General features: G+C 38.5%; 1 protein-coding gene across 2 annotated transcripts in view; it reads left to right on the forward strand.

Moving 5' to 3' along the window:
- The first annotated feature begins 4,764 nt into the window (after window positions 1-4,764).
- TAX1BP1 (Tax1 binding protein 1) overlaps window positions 4,765-15,549 on the forward strand; it is a 90,985-nt gene continuing 80,200 nt past the window's right edge. For both annotated transcript variants that reach the window (XR_014295056.1, XM_082633027.1), the window contains exons 1-2: window positions 4,765-4,896; window positions 12,865-13,033. Coding sequence is in view for 1 of the 2 variants with exons in the window: in XM_082633027.1 (XP_082489153.1) it covers window positions 12,872-13,033 (162 nt within the window). In the remaining variant the exon portion in view is untranslated. The remainder of the gene's footprint in view (window positions 4,897-12,864; window positions 13,034-15,549) is intronic.

The following is a 15,549-nucleotide window of genomic DNA, read 5'->3' on the forward strand; positions in this document are numbered from 1 at the left end:
TACACACAACGTCTTTGAGCTGTTTTGCAGAGATGGAAAATCCCACCAGGTGGGAGAAGTTAACGGTTAACGACGGTGTGCTGCCCACAAGCATGTAGACCCCAGACCAGTTGGAATCAGAAGGTTGATGACGCTGACTCCCACTTAGCTCACCACCAACCAATCAGGAGAATGTCCACAAACTGATCATGCCCTGTGTGAACCATTACTATAAAACTTCTCACTACCCTCTCCAAGGTGGGACACAGTTTTGAGGGCATTAGCCAGCTGTGGCCCCCTTTGCTTGGCAAAGCAATAAAGCTATTCTTTTCTACTTCACCCAAACCTCTGTCTCTGAGATTCAATTCGGTGTCGGGGTACAGAGGCCAGATTCAGCTTCAATAGTGCAGAAAACTTCCCCAAACACTCGATTTTAACTTCAAAGTTTTTGCTTAGTATCCCAGACAAAACCTTTAGTGATAAAGCATATGATGACCAGAGTCTGTAGATGTGTTTGAGATGTGTTTGTTATGGGAAATTGTACTTAATCTGCATGATGAAAAATAAAGGGAGTTTGGGGTATTCGAAATAATGTTAATAAAATGATAGTCCATGGACTCTGAGTTGGATAATGAGGGAAGTATTAAAAGGAGAAAGCTTAATGGATTAGAGATCCTGATGAGTTTGAGAAATAGTTACAGTGGCCATATTTGTATAAGCAAGTTAGAGGAACAAGAGGTTGTCCCCAGGGCCTCCCTGGTGGCGCAGTGGTTGAGAGTCCGCCTGCCGATGCAGGGGATACGGGTTCGTGCCCCGGTCTGGGGGGATCCCATATGCCGCGGAGCGGCTGGGCCCGTGAGCCGTGGCCGCTGGGCCTGCGCGTCCGGAGCCTGTGCTCCGCAACGGGAGAGGCCACAGCAGTGAGAGGCCCGCATACCGCAAAAAGAAGAAAAAAAAAAAAAAAAAAAAGAGGTTGTCCCCAGAGCAGGATACTTGATTTTGAAAGTGAAACAACTTTGGGTGATGATAAAGTGCAAGGTACGAACATGGAAATATATGGACTAGAGTGGAGGAGATGATTGGAGATGAGGGATTCAAGAAATTAAAAGGCCAGGATGTTAGCCTTTTAATTTTAATCTCATCCAAGTAGACTCTGAGGGGCTTGGAATGGAGAGGAAGACTATGCACTTGGTAACAGTCTTCAATGAATGAGGAAGAGTGACCTGGAGATCAACAGATGACAGCAACAAGAAGGGAAAAGGGGGTTTAACTGGTTGGCATGCAACTCAAAGGAGCAAAGTTTTATTCAAACATTTGGGAGAGTAATGGTAGGCAAGCTATAAGGAGCAAAGAGTACATCGACTATCTTCCAACATAGGGTAAGAGGAAATAAACCACCCTACTTTAGAGTGTTCTGAATCTTCTCTTTCTCTGTTTATCCAAAACATACCATTATTCAAATCTTGTCTTTAAAAGCACTCTTTTTTAAACAAACATTTACATATCTGTTAGTTTTTAAGGAAAGAATCATTTCTAGCAATAGGAACCTTTACTACAAACTCTAAAGAAAGCCACTGTTTCAAAAGATGAGGACAACTCATTTTATATGCTTTCAAAACCTGTAATGATACTTCTATAACGTGCCTATGTGAACTTATTTTTTTCTGATTTTCAACCCATGTTGTATCACCTAATTGTCCCATTTGTGCCTTTTAATTATTCTCTCTACATAAGCCCTTTCTATACCTTTTCAGATCCTGTTACTCTTTCAAAGCTTAGAGTCCAGTTTCCTTAGTAAATAATAATAATAATAATTCTGTATCAACCCTTCTTTCCACTTTACTTCTCAGAGTCCATTTCCTACAAAATCTAACACTTCACTGTCCCATCTTGTACTATCTCAACTAGATTTAAAGCAGCTTTAGGGAAGAAACTGTGGTTTATTCTTTGTTTTCCCCAGAGTATCTAGTATAAACCTAGTATAACCCAGAGCACATAGTAAATGACCAAAAAAGCACTTATCAAGAAGCAGCATGGCTTGGTGGAAAATGCAGGAACTTTGGGAGTGATAAATTTGAGTTCAAGTCTGGTTTGCCCTTTTTGGGATTATGGGCAAGTTATTTAACTTTTCTGAACCCACATTCCCCTGCAAAACGAGGATAAAACCTTACAGGGTTTTGCTGTGAGGAGTGGAGACAACCTTAAGTATCTACACAGTGACTGGAAAGCACTGTGTACTCCACAGATGGGAATTATTATTGTTTGTTAACAATCCTCTCCCTACATGCCTCCTTTGCCCAGGCTCTTATATCCTGACTTGAAGTCTTCTTCCATGTCTTCATCAAAACCCTACTTAACGGTCTAGGCCTACCTCCACCAAGAGAAGTGTATTGTTCACACAAGCTTATGATGAGTTCTCCCATCTCCGAATATCTTATTCTATACTTTATTTTTATACTATATTTTATACTTTTGTCACCCACATTTTTCATGGATTGATTTATTTTCCTCCCTTTGCTGTCATAAGTTCTTCTAATAGAGGGTGTCTTAGATATTTTCCCAGTCAAAACACAGGTGAGATAGTTTGAGCTAGGTTAGGACAACTGCTTCAAAACTGCTTGAAATTGTGATTGCTCCAGAAATATCATGGGATGCTGAGGGAGTTTCTTTCCAATAGTTCTTTGATCAGGTCTACAATCCCTCATTCACTATTTCGTAATCCAGAAAACTTTGAAAATCAAATGTTTTCTTAACATTTGGTGGCAAAACCTGTCCTGACCTGAACTCAGTTGTCAATAAAACTTGACCTGAACCCATGAGGGCAAACTGGCAAAACCTGATCTGAAAAACCTGCTCTGAGCTGAAAATTATATGCTCTATTTATCCTACTTAGTGGTGTCATATTCATAATTTGTCCTGAAAAAAATATTAACTTGATTATGGAGTGCTGCCCCAGACTTGTGGGATATTATGTAACATAAGTACACTTCTCTAAAATCTGAAAAATTCTGAATTCTGAAATCCTCTCTGGCCCAGATCTTTCATATAAGGAATTGTGGATCCATATCCCTTATACTCCTAGTACACTGTTGTACATATAATAGGCTAATTTAAAAAATTCAATTAAGTACTTAAGGGATATATATTTACCTTGCTGGGAGAAACACCGTCTAAAATTCATGGGATCATTATTAAAGGGATTAAAGCAAGTTAAAGTTCCTGAACTAATACCTTCATGGGGAAAATAAAGTCTAAAAATTCAAGAAATTACTAAAAATAACAAAATAAAGTAAAAATACCTGCACAAAAAATATTTTCCAATTATGGCTTTTATTAAGCATACTGTTTTCATTTCATTAACTGAAAATTGGTGGTAATGAGAAATTTATTACATGCAAATTAGTCATGTGATTAAAAAATACAAAGAGTGACACTTCTGAAAAACTGTGCTGTGTTCACATGCTGTTCACTGCTGTGTTTACATTTTTTTTTTAATTAAAAAAAATTAATTAATTTTTGGTTGCGCTGGGTCTTCATTGCTCACCCAGACCAGGGCTCAAAGCCATAGCTCCTGCATTGGCAAGCAGATTTTTAACCACTGCACCACTCGGGCCCTGTATTTACTTTTCCTAAGAGACACAGACTACTACTAGGTTGCTACCAGTAACACGAGTGATTACTGATATTATCACACCATTTTCTTCATCGGTAAAATATGGAGATTGGTACTAAATGATCTGTAAAGAGTCTTCTGAAATCTATGATCAAATATGAAATACAGAACAATACCAAGCTCAAAGATTTCAATATATAGGGAACAAATCAGTCAGCAGATATTAAGAACCTATATTATCAAAGGCATTGTAATCTTAAAATATGTGGAAGTAAATTATATTGAAGAGGATTTTGTATGTTCTGAATTTAGAAGATGCTTCAACATTTAACTTGATCTACTTTATTATCCTTCCTTCATTGGTGATGTTGCAAATTTTATCAGGGCTTTACGGCAACACAGGAACATAGTGAATTAGAACAGAACACACTTGCTTCCGAGGAGTTAGAATTTAAACTGAATGCATACTCTAGGATGGTAAGATGTATAAAAAAGTGACTTTAGCAATTATCATTGAACAGAGAATACAGGGCTAAATTCATACACACAAAATAACAGATAACAAAAGCAATTAACAACTCATAGAACGAGGTCAGTGCTGGAGCAAGCGGAAATAGAATCATAGAGCATTAGAACTGAAAAATCTCCTAGGAGAAACCGAGGATTTACAGAGAACAAAACCTCGTAGTCAAGTAAGCACCGGACTGGACCAGGACTTGGGAAAGAGCCCAGGAGTGAGCGGTCGCCGCCCCAGCCGCGTGATCCTCCTTTGCTTCTATGGTTCTCTACTTTCCGATCCACAAAATAAATGGATTCGCTTAGATAGATTTTTAAAGATCCAGGGAATGACATGGTACTAATTCATACAACTCAGGGCTACCCTTTCCACTTAACTGGTAAGTTACTTAACTTTCGGTCACAGTAATAATTAAAAAGTCAAAAATGCATTATCCAAACGGACCCTGTTTGGTTGCCACAAGGTCTCTGAGCGAAAACGGCGAAGAGGAAGGCCGATTCGGATCTGTTCGGGTCCAATGGCAGGGCGTCAGGAGCGAGGGCGGTTAAAAGACGGTGCGACCAACTTGGCGTTTCAGCGATTGGCCCAGACCGACGCAGCTCGGCGGCGGCGGCGGAAGGGGCCGGGCCGTGGACGGAAGTGACATAACGCCGGCTTTTGGCCTTGTGGGGAGGTGTAGCCGGTCGGTAGAGGGAGACTGTGTTGGCGGAAGAGGTTCGGCGGCTGATGGCGGCTCAGGCTCGGAAGCTTCTCTAACATTCCCCTCTGCTCAGGAGTTCCTCACTCGGTAAGCGCCTTCCCCGGCCCGCCCCAGCGCCTTGCGCGGGGCGGACGCCCGCTGGAGCTCTTTGGGGGCTCGATACGTCCTTCTGCTCTAGCGTCTAGGGGCCTGGTCGGTCTCGGGAACGGTCTCCGTGGTGACGGTGCTGCCGAATGACGATGCTTTCCTTCCCGAGACAAACCTTTCCTCCCGGACTGCGATTGTGACGGTGGTGTGGGCAACTTCGGTTAGCAGTGGAGTTGGAAAAAGCGACGGGTGGCCGCCCCACACGGCGGGGTGGCCCTGGGTAGGCTTTCGCTATTTGGGGGAGCCGTGTGGGACGTGGGCCCTTTGGCGGGGGGGGGGGGCGAGTGACGCGGGGGACCCCCGGAGAAGAAAGTGCCTTGCGCGAGGCTCCACTCTGGGGTGAGTGTTTGGAGGGCAGCGTGTGTGCTGCCGGGGCAGGTAAGCTTGGGAAAACATCTAGGTCGTGTCGGGATGGGACGCTCGGGTTTGCCTGTGCGGAGTGAAGCCCAAGTGTTTTGGTTTGAGTCGCCAGTGGATTAGGAGGCGGAGACTGACTGCGGGCTGGGGGCGGAGTTAGCGGTTTGGGCCGGCTCTCCGACTTCACCTGGGCTGCAGAATTAGTGAACGCTTTCTTGTCTGTTTATAAATGGCCTTACGCCTAGTGCTCGAAGGGGGATCTTAAATATTCCGAGGAGAGTCGCGTTTGTCTTTGCTTAGGCAATTTTTCTTGATTTCACAACTCTCCCTCCCAACACCCCCGGAGGTCCGCAGGTTGTGGACAAGTCCCGACAGGCGCTTGTCGTTTCGGGGAATCTTTGTTAAGAGATTAGTGTGCGTGTGTGTGTACTGATAAACATATATTACCTTATTGGTCATAATTTCGTTTGAGAACGCCGTGAGATTTGACTTTCTACATATATATATATTTTGATTTTGATTTTTTAACATGTTTATTGGAGTATAATTGCTTTAGAATGGTGTGTTAGTTTCTGCTTTATAACAAACTGAATCAGTTATGCATATGTCCCCTTATCTCTTCCCTCTTGCGTCTCTACATATATATTTAGGTTTCACAAAGTAGTTATGAATTGCTATTGTGTCAGGGATGGGAAAATAAATCTTGTTTTCGATTCTGCATTCCACTAATTGTAGAATTTCTACAAGCTGCATGCAACAATTACTAATTATAGTTTTGGAGCTCAATTCCCAAAGTGTTTAAAGAGATCATTTGAGTAACATGTTAATCAAAAAAAATGGGCTGATTACCCTCAGAGTGCTATTCGGGTATGGAAAAGGGGCTGAGGCCAGGCCTTCCTTTCGTTCTTATCAAGGATAAACTTGATTTCTTGAAGGATTACTTGATTACGTTTTCTAGTCATCACATTGTTAAATTGCACACACCTGTTTACAATTATGGCTGCAGACATTTGTGTAGACTTAACCAGTAAATAGTAAATATATTTTCCTTAACAAAAATAACAGGTATTTTGGAATTAAAATTTCAACCTTTTTAATGGTGTTAAATATTTATGAAGGATCGTAACTATGCTCCTTTTTTACTGCTTTGGGGGAATTGCCTCACATGTGAAGTTTATTGGATTGCATTCTTTTGGAATTTGTATGTTACTAAGTAAAATTTTGGCTATATCCACTTCTAGCCTTTTAAAGTTTATTTTGCTCCAAATAAACTCTTACAAGAAGGTAAAGATACCTTCCCCTCTAATATAATAAAAAGCCAAGATCATAGCTTTTTAGAAACCAACTTTTAAAACAATCTAAAAATTAAAGTGGTGTGAGTGACACCTGGGCAGAGTGTAGTGGTACTCAGCTGTAAAGCATTCTGGAGATTGGGAGGACTGTAAGAGTGCAAATTGACAGATTGGTGGATTTGCTTCTGCCTCCGGGAAAGATTGCTGATAATATTTTTCTGGTCTGTAAACCAGCTGATAGTCTTTATTTGAGCTGAAGTATAAATAATTGGAAGCTATTAGAATATCAGACGTATTTTTTCCCTTCAGATGTTCAGTTTCCTCCAGGACTGAAGTTCGGAGATTAATTTAAAAGTTAATATAGTTTTAACTGAATATTTTTTAAAACTTTCACTAAGTTTGTCAACCACTATGTGTAATGTGTTTCTATTTCAGAAGGTCATATGTGAGTTTTTATTACTAATTTTTGTCTACTTTGGTTTTAGTAACTTTTGTTATGGAAATTTTCAAAATACCCAGAAGGAGAACAAACAGTTAAAGGAACCACTATTTTGCTAATCTTGGTTTATTACACTGTCAGCACATTTATTTTTTCCCCTGGAGGTTTTTTTTTTTTTAATTTTTTTTTTAAGATGTTGGGGATAGGAGTTTATTAATTAATTAATTAATTATTTTTTTTTTGCTGTGTTGGGTCTTCGTTTCTGTGCGTGGGCTTTCTCTAGTTGCGGCAAGTGGGGACCACTCTTCATCGCAGTGCGTGGGCCTCTCACCATTGCGGCCTCTCTTGTTGTGGAGCACAGGCTCCAGACGCGCAGGCTCAGCAGTTGTGGCTCACGGGCCTAGTTGCTCCGCGGCATGTGGGATCCTCCCAGCCCAGGGCTCGAACCCGTGTCCCCTGCATTAGCAGGCAGACTCTCAACCACTGCGCCACCAGGGAAGCCCTCCCCTGGAGTTTTTAAAGCAAATCCTGGACAACAGGATATTTCACCTATAATTAGTTTACTGTCTGTCTTTAACTGGTAAGGACTAAAAAATATATATATATACAATCACCATAATAATATTATCACATAGAACAAAATTACCTTATTTCTTTTTGAATTCTAAGTGTTAGAATTGGCAAATTATGTACAATATTTATCTAAATTTAAAAGCTTAATTTGATTCTGGACATTTAATGCACAAAAATTCTTAATATGGTCAGTTTCCTACTTTATTTGATTAAGGCTTACACATTTTGGGCTAGTTAAATAAAATGTGTATCAGGAGCCACTGGAAAAATACTACCACAAAAGCCAGATCTGGTTTGGGCTTGAAAAAGTTCCAAGAGGAAGAAGTAAAGATAACATTGAAATCCTCCCCTTTCACCCCCCAAGCTTATTCTAGCTACTTAACTGAGTGACCACTGCATATTAGTTATTTTTTCCTTAGGTATTGATGAATCCTCAAAAATAAAAAAATTGGACTGTAGACCAAAGTTTACAGCATAACACATAAAAGGAACTCTAGAGTTGTTAGAACTTTGGGGAATAAAGTAGGAAACATGGGAGAGGGCACTGCAGGCAGCATGTATATGTATTTCAGACTTTCCCAGCCAAATCTGTCTGGTCCTTTTTTTTTTTTTTTTTTTTTTACTGTTCTCATGTATTTTTGTTTTTTATTTATTAATATTTTTAATTGATGTAACATTGGTTTATAATATTATATTAGTTTCATGTGTATAACATTATATTTCTACTTCTGTATACACTACAGCATATTTACCACCAAAACTTTAGTTTCCGTCCTCCATCAAAGAGTTTGTACCCTTTACTTACATCCGCCCCCCACCCCGCCCCGCCACTACTCTTGTTCTTCGTATGTCCAGGTTTGGTTTCCGTTCATTTATTTTGTTTTGTTTTTTGTCTGTTTTCTTAATTAGAAAACTTTTACTTATTCTTTGCTTGCATCTGAATGTACACGTTTCTAGAGGTGTACTTTACTTTAGAGAATGGGAAACAAAATTTGATACGGTAAAGCTGCTTCCACTTCCTTTTGTGGTGGGGGCTATATTTCCTCTTTCCAACTGAGGCACAGTTTGTTCTTTACTCAGGATATTAGTGAAGCTACACTTCCCAAGCATTACCACAAGGTGATGCAGTGACTTTGTGTATTACTTCTCCACTGGGTGGTGTGTGGGTCTTTGTGTGTGTGGGTCTTTGTGTGTGCCTGTGAGCATGTGTGTAGTGTATAAATCTGCCTGTGAATCATCTTGATACATTAGCATTCTCAGTGAATTTCAGCATTTTTATAAGCTTGCCCATCTTTTCACTCTGTTTCCTATCTGTGTGAAGAGTGAAACAGTGAAAAAGAGTGAAGAGTATGGGAGTTAGATATTTTACTGTTTAAAATAGGTTGATTCATGTTGTAATTACATTCAGATTACATTTATCCATGTTAACTTCTTTATGACTAGAAGCTATATTGGAAAATTAATTTAAAAAGTAATAATGAGAATGGAATGACTTTTGTAAAATATTTCTATAGTTATAGTCGCATTGGAATGTTTAAAAAGGTTGGAGTGTTGGTGAGAGATTAATGAAGGTTATTAATGGGATAATTACAGATTATAATGCTATAAAGATTTATAAGCATCATGAATATATTTAAAGTCTGATGTTAGGGTTTTATATTAAAAACTTGAATTTTGGGGAGACGGTTTAAAAATGAAATTTCATGTTAATGTGTTTATTTAAAATAATGAAAAGAATACATTAAATATACTGGTAAAAATTCAGTCGGTTGAGTTAAAAGTTAAGGTCCTCTTAAGTTCTCTTTTCACACATAGCCCTCATGAGTAAAGATTGTATGATGTGTGCTTTTTGAGTCCCTTTTGATGCATTTATAAGCATGTATACACATGTACATATATAAATACGTACGTATATACCTTCATGCTATTTTATACCTTAAAAACTTTTCAGTGAAGTAAAAGTCTAAGGTTGGATTATTGATTTTTAAACACTGTTGTAATTGAGGTTAAACAAAAGTTTAAACTCCACTAACTTGTTTTATAACAAATAATTACTGCTTTGTTGATTTAGTTTACTTTAGGAAACAAGTTTTATGAAAAAAGTTTCATTCTTCAATGGCTTCTAATTAAAAACATGGGAAGCTCATCCTAAGCTAGCCTTGTTTTCTCCTTACTGAATATCTATCTCAGAGAAACTTAAATATTCACTCTCTTCATAGAAAAACATTACTGATTCACTTGCCTCAGTTTTGGTAGTTGTATCTGAAAGAGTTTGGTTCAGTTAACTATAGTCTCTCTCTTGGGTATTTTATAACCAATAGTGAACATTTTTTTCAAAACCAGAATCAAGGGTTTTTTGTTTTTGTTTTTTTTTAAAGGAAGCCACTGACTTGAAAGGAGATTATCATTAGTGACTTCGTTAACATCATGACATCCCCTTGAGCCCATATTTGCTCAGACTATTCAAAGAAACAAAGTAGTAGGACTCCACTTATTTTAGGCAGTTTCTAGTGTTTGTGCTACCTTTTCACTTTCCTGAAGGCTTTGGGTTACCAGCTGGAGAGTATTGACTGTTCAGTCCTTCTGTGAAGTAGGGTCGCTGGTAATAAAGCCTTTTTGTTAGTGCAGAGGTACAGGAGGTTTATTACTGAATGCATTCTCTTTACCTTGGAATCCTGGCAAACCTCAGGTGGGGAGAGGCTGAGAGACATCCAGCCTAGAATTCTACCACAGTGGCTTCCAGGTTGATGATTGACCGTCTCTTTATGGGATGTCTAGTATATTGTGTGTCCTGTAAGTACAAAGCAGTATTTTGACCGTAACAGAAGCAGAGAACACATAAGAGGAAAAGTAGACATTTTTTAAAGTGTTTATTTCAGAACTTTAAAAATTTGCCTTAATATTTCAAACAGATCAGCAAAAGAAACATTTGTAAAAGCATATTGTCTTAGATTTTCCTAGCAATAAAGACGTCTTAGTAATTGTTAAAATGTGAGTAGTTTTGGGAATTCCCTGGTGGCCCAGTGGTTAGGACTCGGCGCTTTCAGTGCTGTGGCCCAGGTTCAGTCCCTGGTCGGGGAACTAAGATCCCATAAGCCATGCAGCATGGCAAAAAAAAAAAAAAAAAAAAAAAAGTGAGTAGTGTTACTTCTGTGCTTGTCCTGTAGAAAATTCATAGATTTGTGAAGTAAGTTAGAATAATTTGGTTACCAAATTCTTGTCCCAGTTTTTCTCATTGTTACAGAGATTCCTGTTTTGATGACTCAGAAGTTAAGTGCCAGTGTCATTGTTTCTGATGTGATACTGTAGGATCAATGACTGTACTGAGTCTGTGACACACTGTACAGAGATAGATGTTTTGAGTAAATCCTCAGTTGTATCCTTTTTCTCAAAAGTAGAGCACAAGATATGGAAAACATTTGGGTCTTGCAGATTTTTATAGGCCACTTTCACCATTCATCTGCTAGCTGGTGCTTGGTGTTCACTAAACCAGTGAGCATTCACTGAATCTATAATAGATTCTCAACAGTATGTGTTTCATTTGCACTATACATTTAAAAATACATACATTTATTTTTAATCAGTGAATGTATGGAAACAGTACAATAATACTGGAAGCCAAGGTAGGATGAAAGGATAGAATTGGTATAGGTAGAGAGGAACAAATAGGCTCTGAACTATTTCAAGTAGACCAACTGAGATTTTACATCATTTGAGAGATTTGAACAAGTATGAACCAGAAGCCCAAGAAGACAGCCTGGGTCTGGGAATCTGTGAGAGTTGCTAATGGAGACTTAAATTGTTGGGTTGGGTCAGAGTCTGAGTAGTAGTTCTCTATCCTGGTTGTATACAGGATTGAGATTACTTGGGGAGGCTTAAAAAAAAAAAGTGTGGATATACACACACATGCATGTGCGCGCCCAGGTCCCATTTCCGGAAATTCATTGTCATTTTTCTTTTTTAAGACTCCTTAATGATTCTGATATCTAGCCAGGGTTGAGAAAAAGCTGGTCCAGGGGATCATGAGTGTGGGTCAGGAATGCAGGCACAGAGAGGTTAGCATCAGTTACAGGAGCCTAGGGGAGGGACGGGATGGATCAGATGAGGGAGGAAAATGATGAAGTTCAAGGGTTCAACATAGAAACACTGCTGGCTCATTTGCTTTCGGTTGCAAAAGAAGCAGAGGGCTAGGCTTTGCAGGAGAGTTGAGAGTTTTGTTTTGTTTTTGTTTTTTTTTTTTTTGCAGTACGCGGGCCTCTCGCTGTTGTGGCCTCTCCCGTTGCGGAGCACAGGCTCCGGACGCGCAGGATCAGTGGCCATGGCTCACGGGCCCAGCCGCTCCGCGGCATGTGGGATCTTCCTGGACTGGGGCACGAACCCGTGTCCCCTGCATCGGCAGGCGGACTCTCAACCACTTAGCCACCAGGGAAGCCTGAGAGTTTGTTTTTGATTTTGGTTTTTAAAAATTTTTAACTCGGGACTTCCCTGGTCGCACAGTGGTTAAGAATTCGCCTGCCAACACATGGGACACGGGTTCGAGCCCTGGTCCAGGAATATCTCACATGCCACGGAGCAACTAAGTCTGTGCACCACAACTACTGAGCCTGCGCTCTGGAGCCTGCGAGCCACAACTACTGAGCCCGCGTGCCACAACTACTGAAGCCTGCACGCCTAGAGCCCATGCTCTGCAACAAGAGAAGCCACCGCAATAAGAAGCCCGCGCGCCGCAGCAAAGAGTAGCCCCAACTCAACGCAATTAGAGAAAGTCTGCGCGCAGCAACAGACCCAACTCCGCCATAAATAAATAAATAAATATTTTTAACTCATGTAACTTTCTGAGCCATATTGTAAGTTAATTACTTCTCAGTTTGTGTTTTTATATTTAATCACATTAAAAATTTTTATTTATTTATTTGGCTGTGCCAGGTCTTAGATACAGCATGTGAACTCTTAGTTGTGGCATGTGGGATCTAGTTCCCTGACCAGGGATCAAACCCAGTCCCCCTGCATTGGGAGCGTGGAGTCTTAGCCACAGGACCACCAGAATTCCCTTTAATCACATTTTTAAGAAGGAGTTCCAATATTAAATATATTTAAATATAATATAAATATAATATAGAAGTATGTCTTTTCAATAATTATGGTATAAAATATCCATGTAATTTGCATTAAATGTTATGTATTTTCTGAACGTACGAGTTTTTTCTTAGTGGCTATCATTAAATTTGTATGATTTACTTGTTTCAGATTCACAATGACATCCTTTCAAGAAGTTCCACTGCAGACTTCCAACTTTGCCCATGTCATCTTTCAAAATGTGGCCAAGAGCTATCTTCCTAATGCACACCTAGAATGTCATTATACCTTAACTCCATATATCCATCCCCATCCAAAAGATTGGGTTGGTATATTCAAGGTAAGAGGACTTTCTCCATATTTCTTCCATGTAGGTACTCTTTATGTTCTTCTTAAGAGGTTGACAAGTAGTTTATACTAGTCTTGTCTTAACTCTACTTAAAGGGTCATTTTTGTAAACATCAAATGTAAAACATTGTGTAAACATGAAATATTTAATAGTGCAGGGTAGTGTACAACAAATGTTATGACCTTCAGTTCACCACACTTTCCTCCCTATGATTAAAAGGTTCAACTTCACTTAAGTTCTTAAGAAATTTTTTCAAACCTTTTTTTTTTTTCTTCTTCTGTTTTCTCCATTCCTTACCTGAAAAAAATGATCTTTTCCTTTGGGTTACTATATCATTTACTATCTTGTCATTTGTAATTAATTTTGTATAGCTCTACAACTATGTTATTATCTCTTCTATTGCCTTGCATTGTTTAAATATTCCTTATATTGTCTTATGCTTTTATAAGAGTATTCTGTTTTACATGACTAAATAGTAAATTCTTTGATGGCAAGAGTCCCGGTTCTAATATTTTGCGAATCATTTTGTGTAATATATGCTTGAAAATTACATTGAAATGATCATTACAGTGGTGGAAGTTTTTTGGCAATTTCAATTCCTGAGGATGTAATGGAGAACCAAAACATACAAATGTCCTTTGAACAGTCAAAAATATTGTCATAAATGTCTAAACAGTAAAACTTACTTTGCTTCTTGGTTACTTTAGATTCTCCCTAAGAATCAATTTATTTTATTTTAGATGTGATTTATTAAAATCAAGACCATTAGGTCTTGAAATTTTGATTGTGTGGTCTGTATAAGTTAAATAGCAAAGTAGAAATAAGAGTAGCCGCTAGAATTAGGCACATTGAGAGTATTTAGAAGTGAAAGTCTGGCCTAATAGCGTGAGGAGGGCAGAAAAACTATATTGGACAAAACAAAGTTTTGGCATTTAATGATATTTCAGTTCCTTTTTGAATCCCTTTCCCTTGGTGTTGCTGGATAGATGAGTCATTTACTCTTTATTTATTTAATTTTTTTTAGGCTTGTTAGATTCCAGTATGGATTCCAGTATGGATTCCAAAAGCTTCATTGTAAGCTTTTTATGAAATCAGTATCAGTTTAAATTTTATGTAAGAGATGAATAACAAGTTAAAGATACTAAGAATTGGCATTTTCTGCAAGAATGAGTCAGAGAGGAAGAATAGAGCAGGGTAATGAGATTGAGGGAAGGGAAGGGCATTCCTGGAAGGAAAAATGGCATAAGCAGAGGCACAGGGGTGAGAATGTTCATGAGAATGAATTAGTTTAACTAGAACATAAACGTAATTTAGGGAAGTGGAGGGAGATGAAGTTAAGCGTCAGTCTTTCCATGGAGGATCTTCAGTGTTAGGCTAAACAATTTGCTTTGCAGACTTTTCCATATGGGCAGTGGGAAGTCTGCATATGTAGGTATGGAGGCTGACGTGTGATAAATTGTATTTCAAGAAGATGAATCTTCACGGTTTTCTTTCAGACTACTTATTTATGTCTTCCGTTTTTTTTCTCCCCATTTTTAGTTAATGGCCTATTGTTTAAGCCAAAAGCTTATGAATTTCTCTTCACGTCCAGCCAAACACCAATTCTGTCTATTTTCCTGCCTACCTATTAATGCATTTTTAATATCACAGCCCTAGTTCATGCCCTCCTTATTGATTTCTAAGATGATTGCAATAGGTCACCTGTTTTCCCTGCTTTCTTTCATTCTTCTGTTTGTTCTTCAAACTGCTCTATATAAACTATAATAGAAAATGAAAATCTGAACATATCTTACTCTTGTTTAAGTGGTTCTTCATCCTCTGGGATAAAGGCAAGACCAAATAACTTAGTGTGCCAAATAGGGCTCCTTTATATGAGTTGATTTATAGCTTCCTTTTTTGTCATTGCCTGCTTATTTTTTGGCTTTGATAATGTTAAACTATTATCTCTTAACTTGTGTACTCCAAGGACCGTAACTTTTCTCTAAGCAGTAATACTTACATAAATACATACATGATAAATAAGTTTGTATAGAATACGCTTTCTGTCTTTTTTGCCTGGATGATACTTAAAACTTAGTGGGAAGTTTAAGCATGTACTAAAAATTTTGAAATATACAGGAAGACTCAAGGAAGAAAATAGATCACCTTTTAATACTATTTTAATGCTTACCTAGAATAAGCATTGTTAACATATTGGCATATATCTATAATTAATAATTATACACATACTTTGTGTGTGATAAAGTATACACACATGCTATTGATGCGTTGTGGAATTCATGGAAATGTTTCCAAATGTTTACCATTAAACAATGCTTAATATAGATCTCTGTATCTGTTTTTATTTTGTTTGTCATTGTATTTCACAGGATAAGTTCTTGGAAGTGGAATTGCCATGTTTATGGCATTGAATGTTTTTAAACACTTGACGTGTACTGCAAATTGATTGCTGTCCAGAATGATTTTGATAGATATGATATTGACAAGGTAGGCAGGGAGAAAGTGCC

The sequence above is a fragment of the Mesoplodon mirus genome (genome assembly GCF_964341445.2).
Source record: "Mesoplodon mirus genome assembly, chromosome: 9".
Taxonomy (NCBI): domain Eukaryota; kingdom Metazoa; phylum Chordata; class Mammalia; order Artiodactyla; family Ziphiidae; genus Mesoplodon; species Mesoplodon mirus.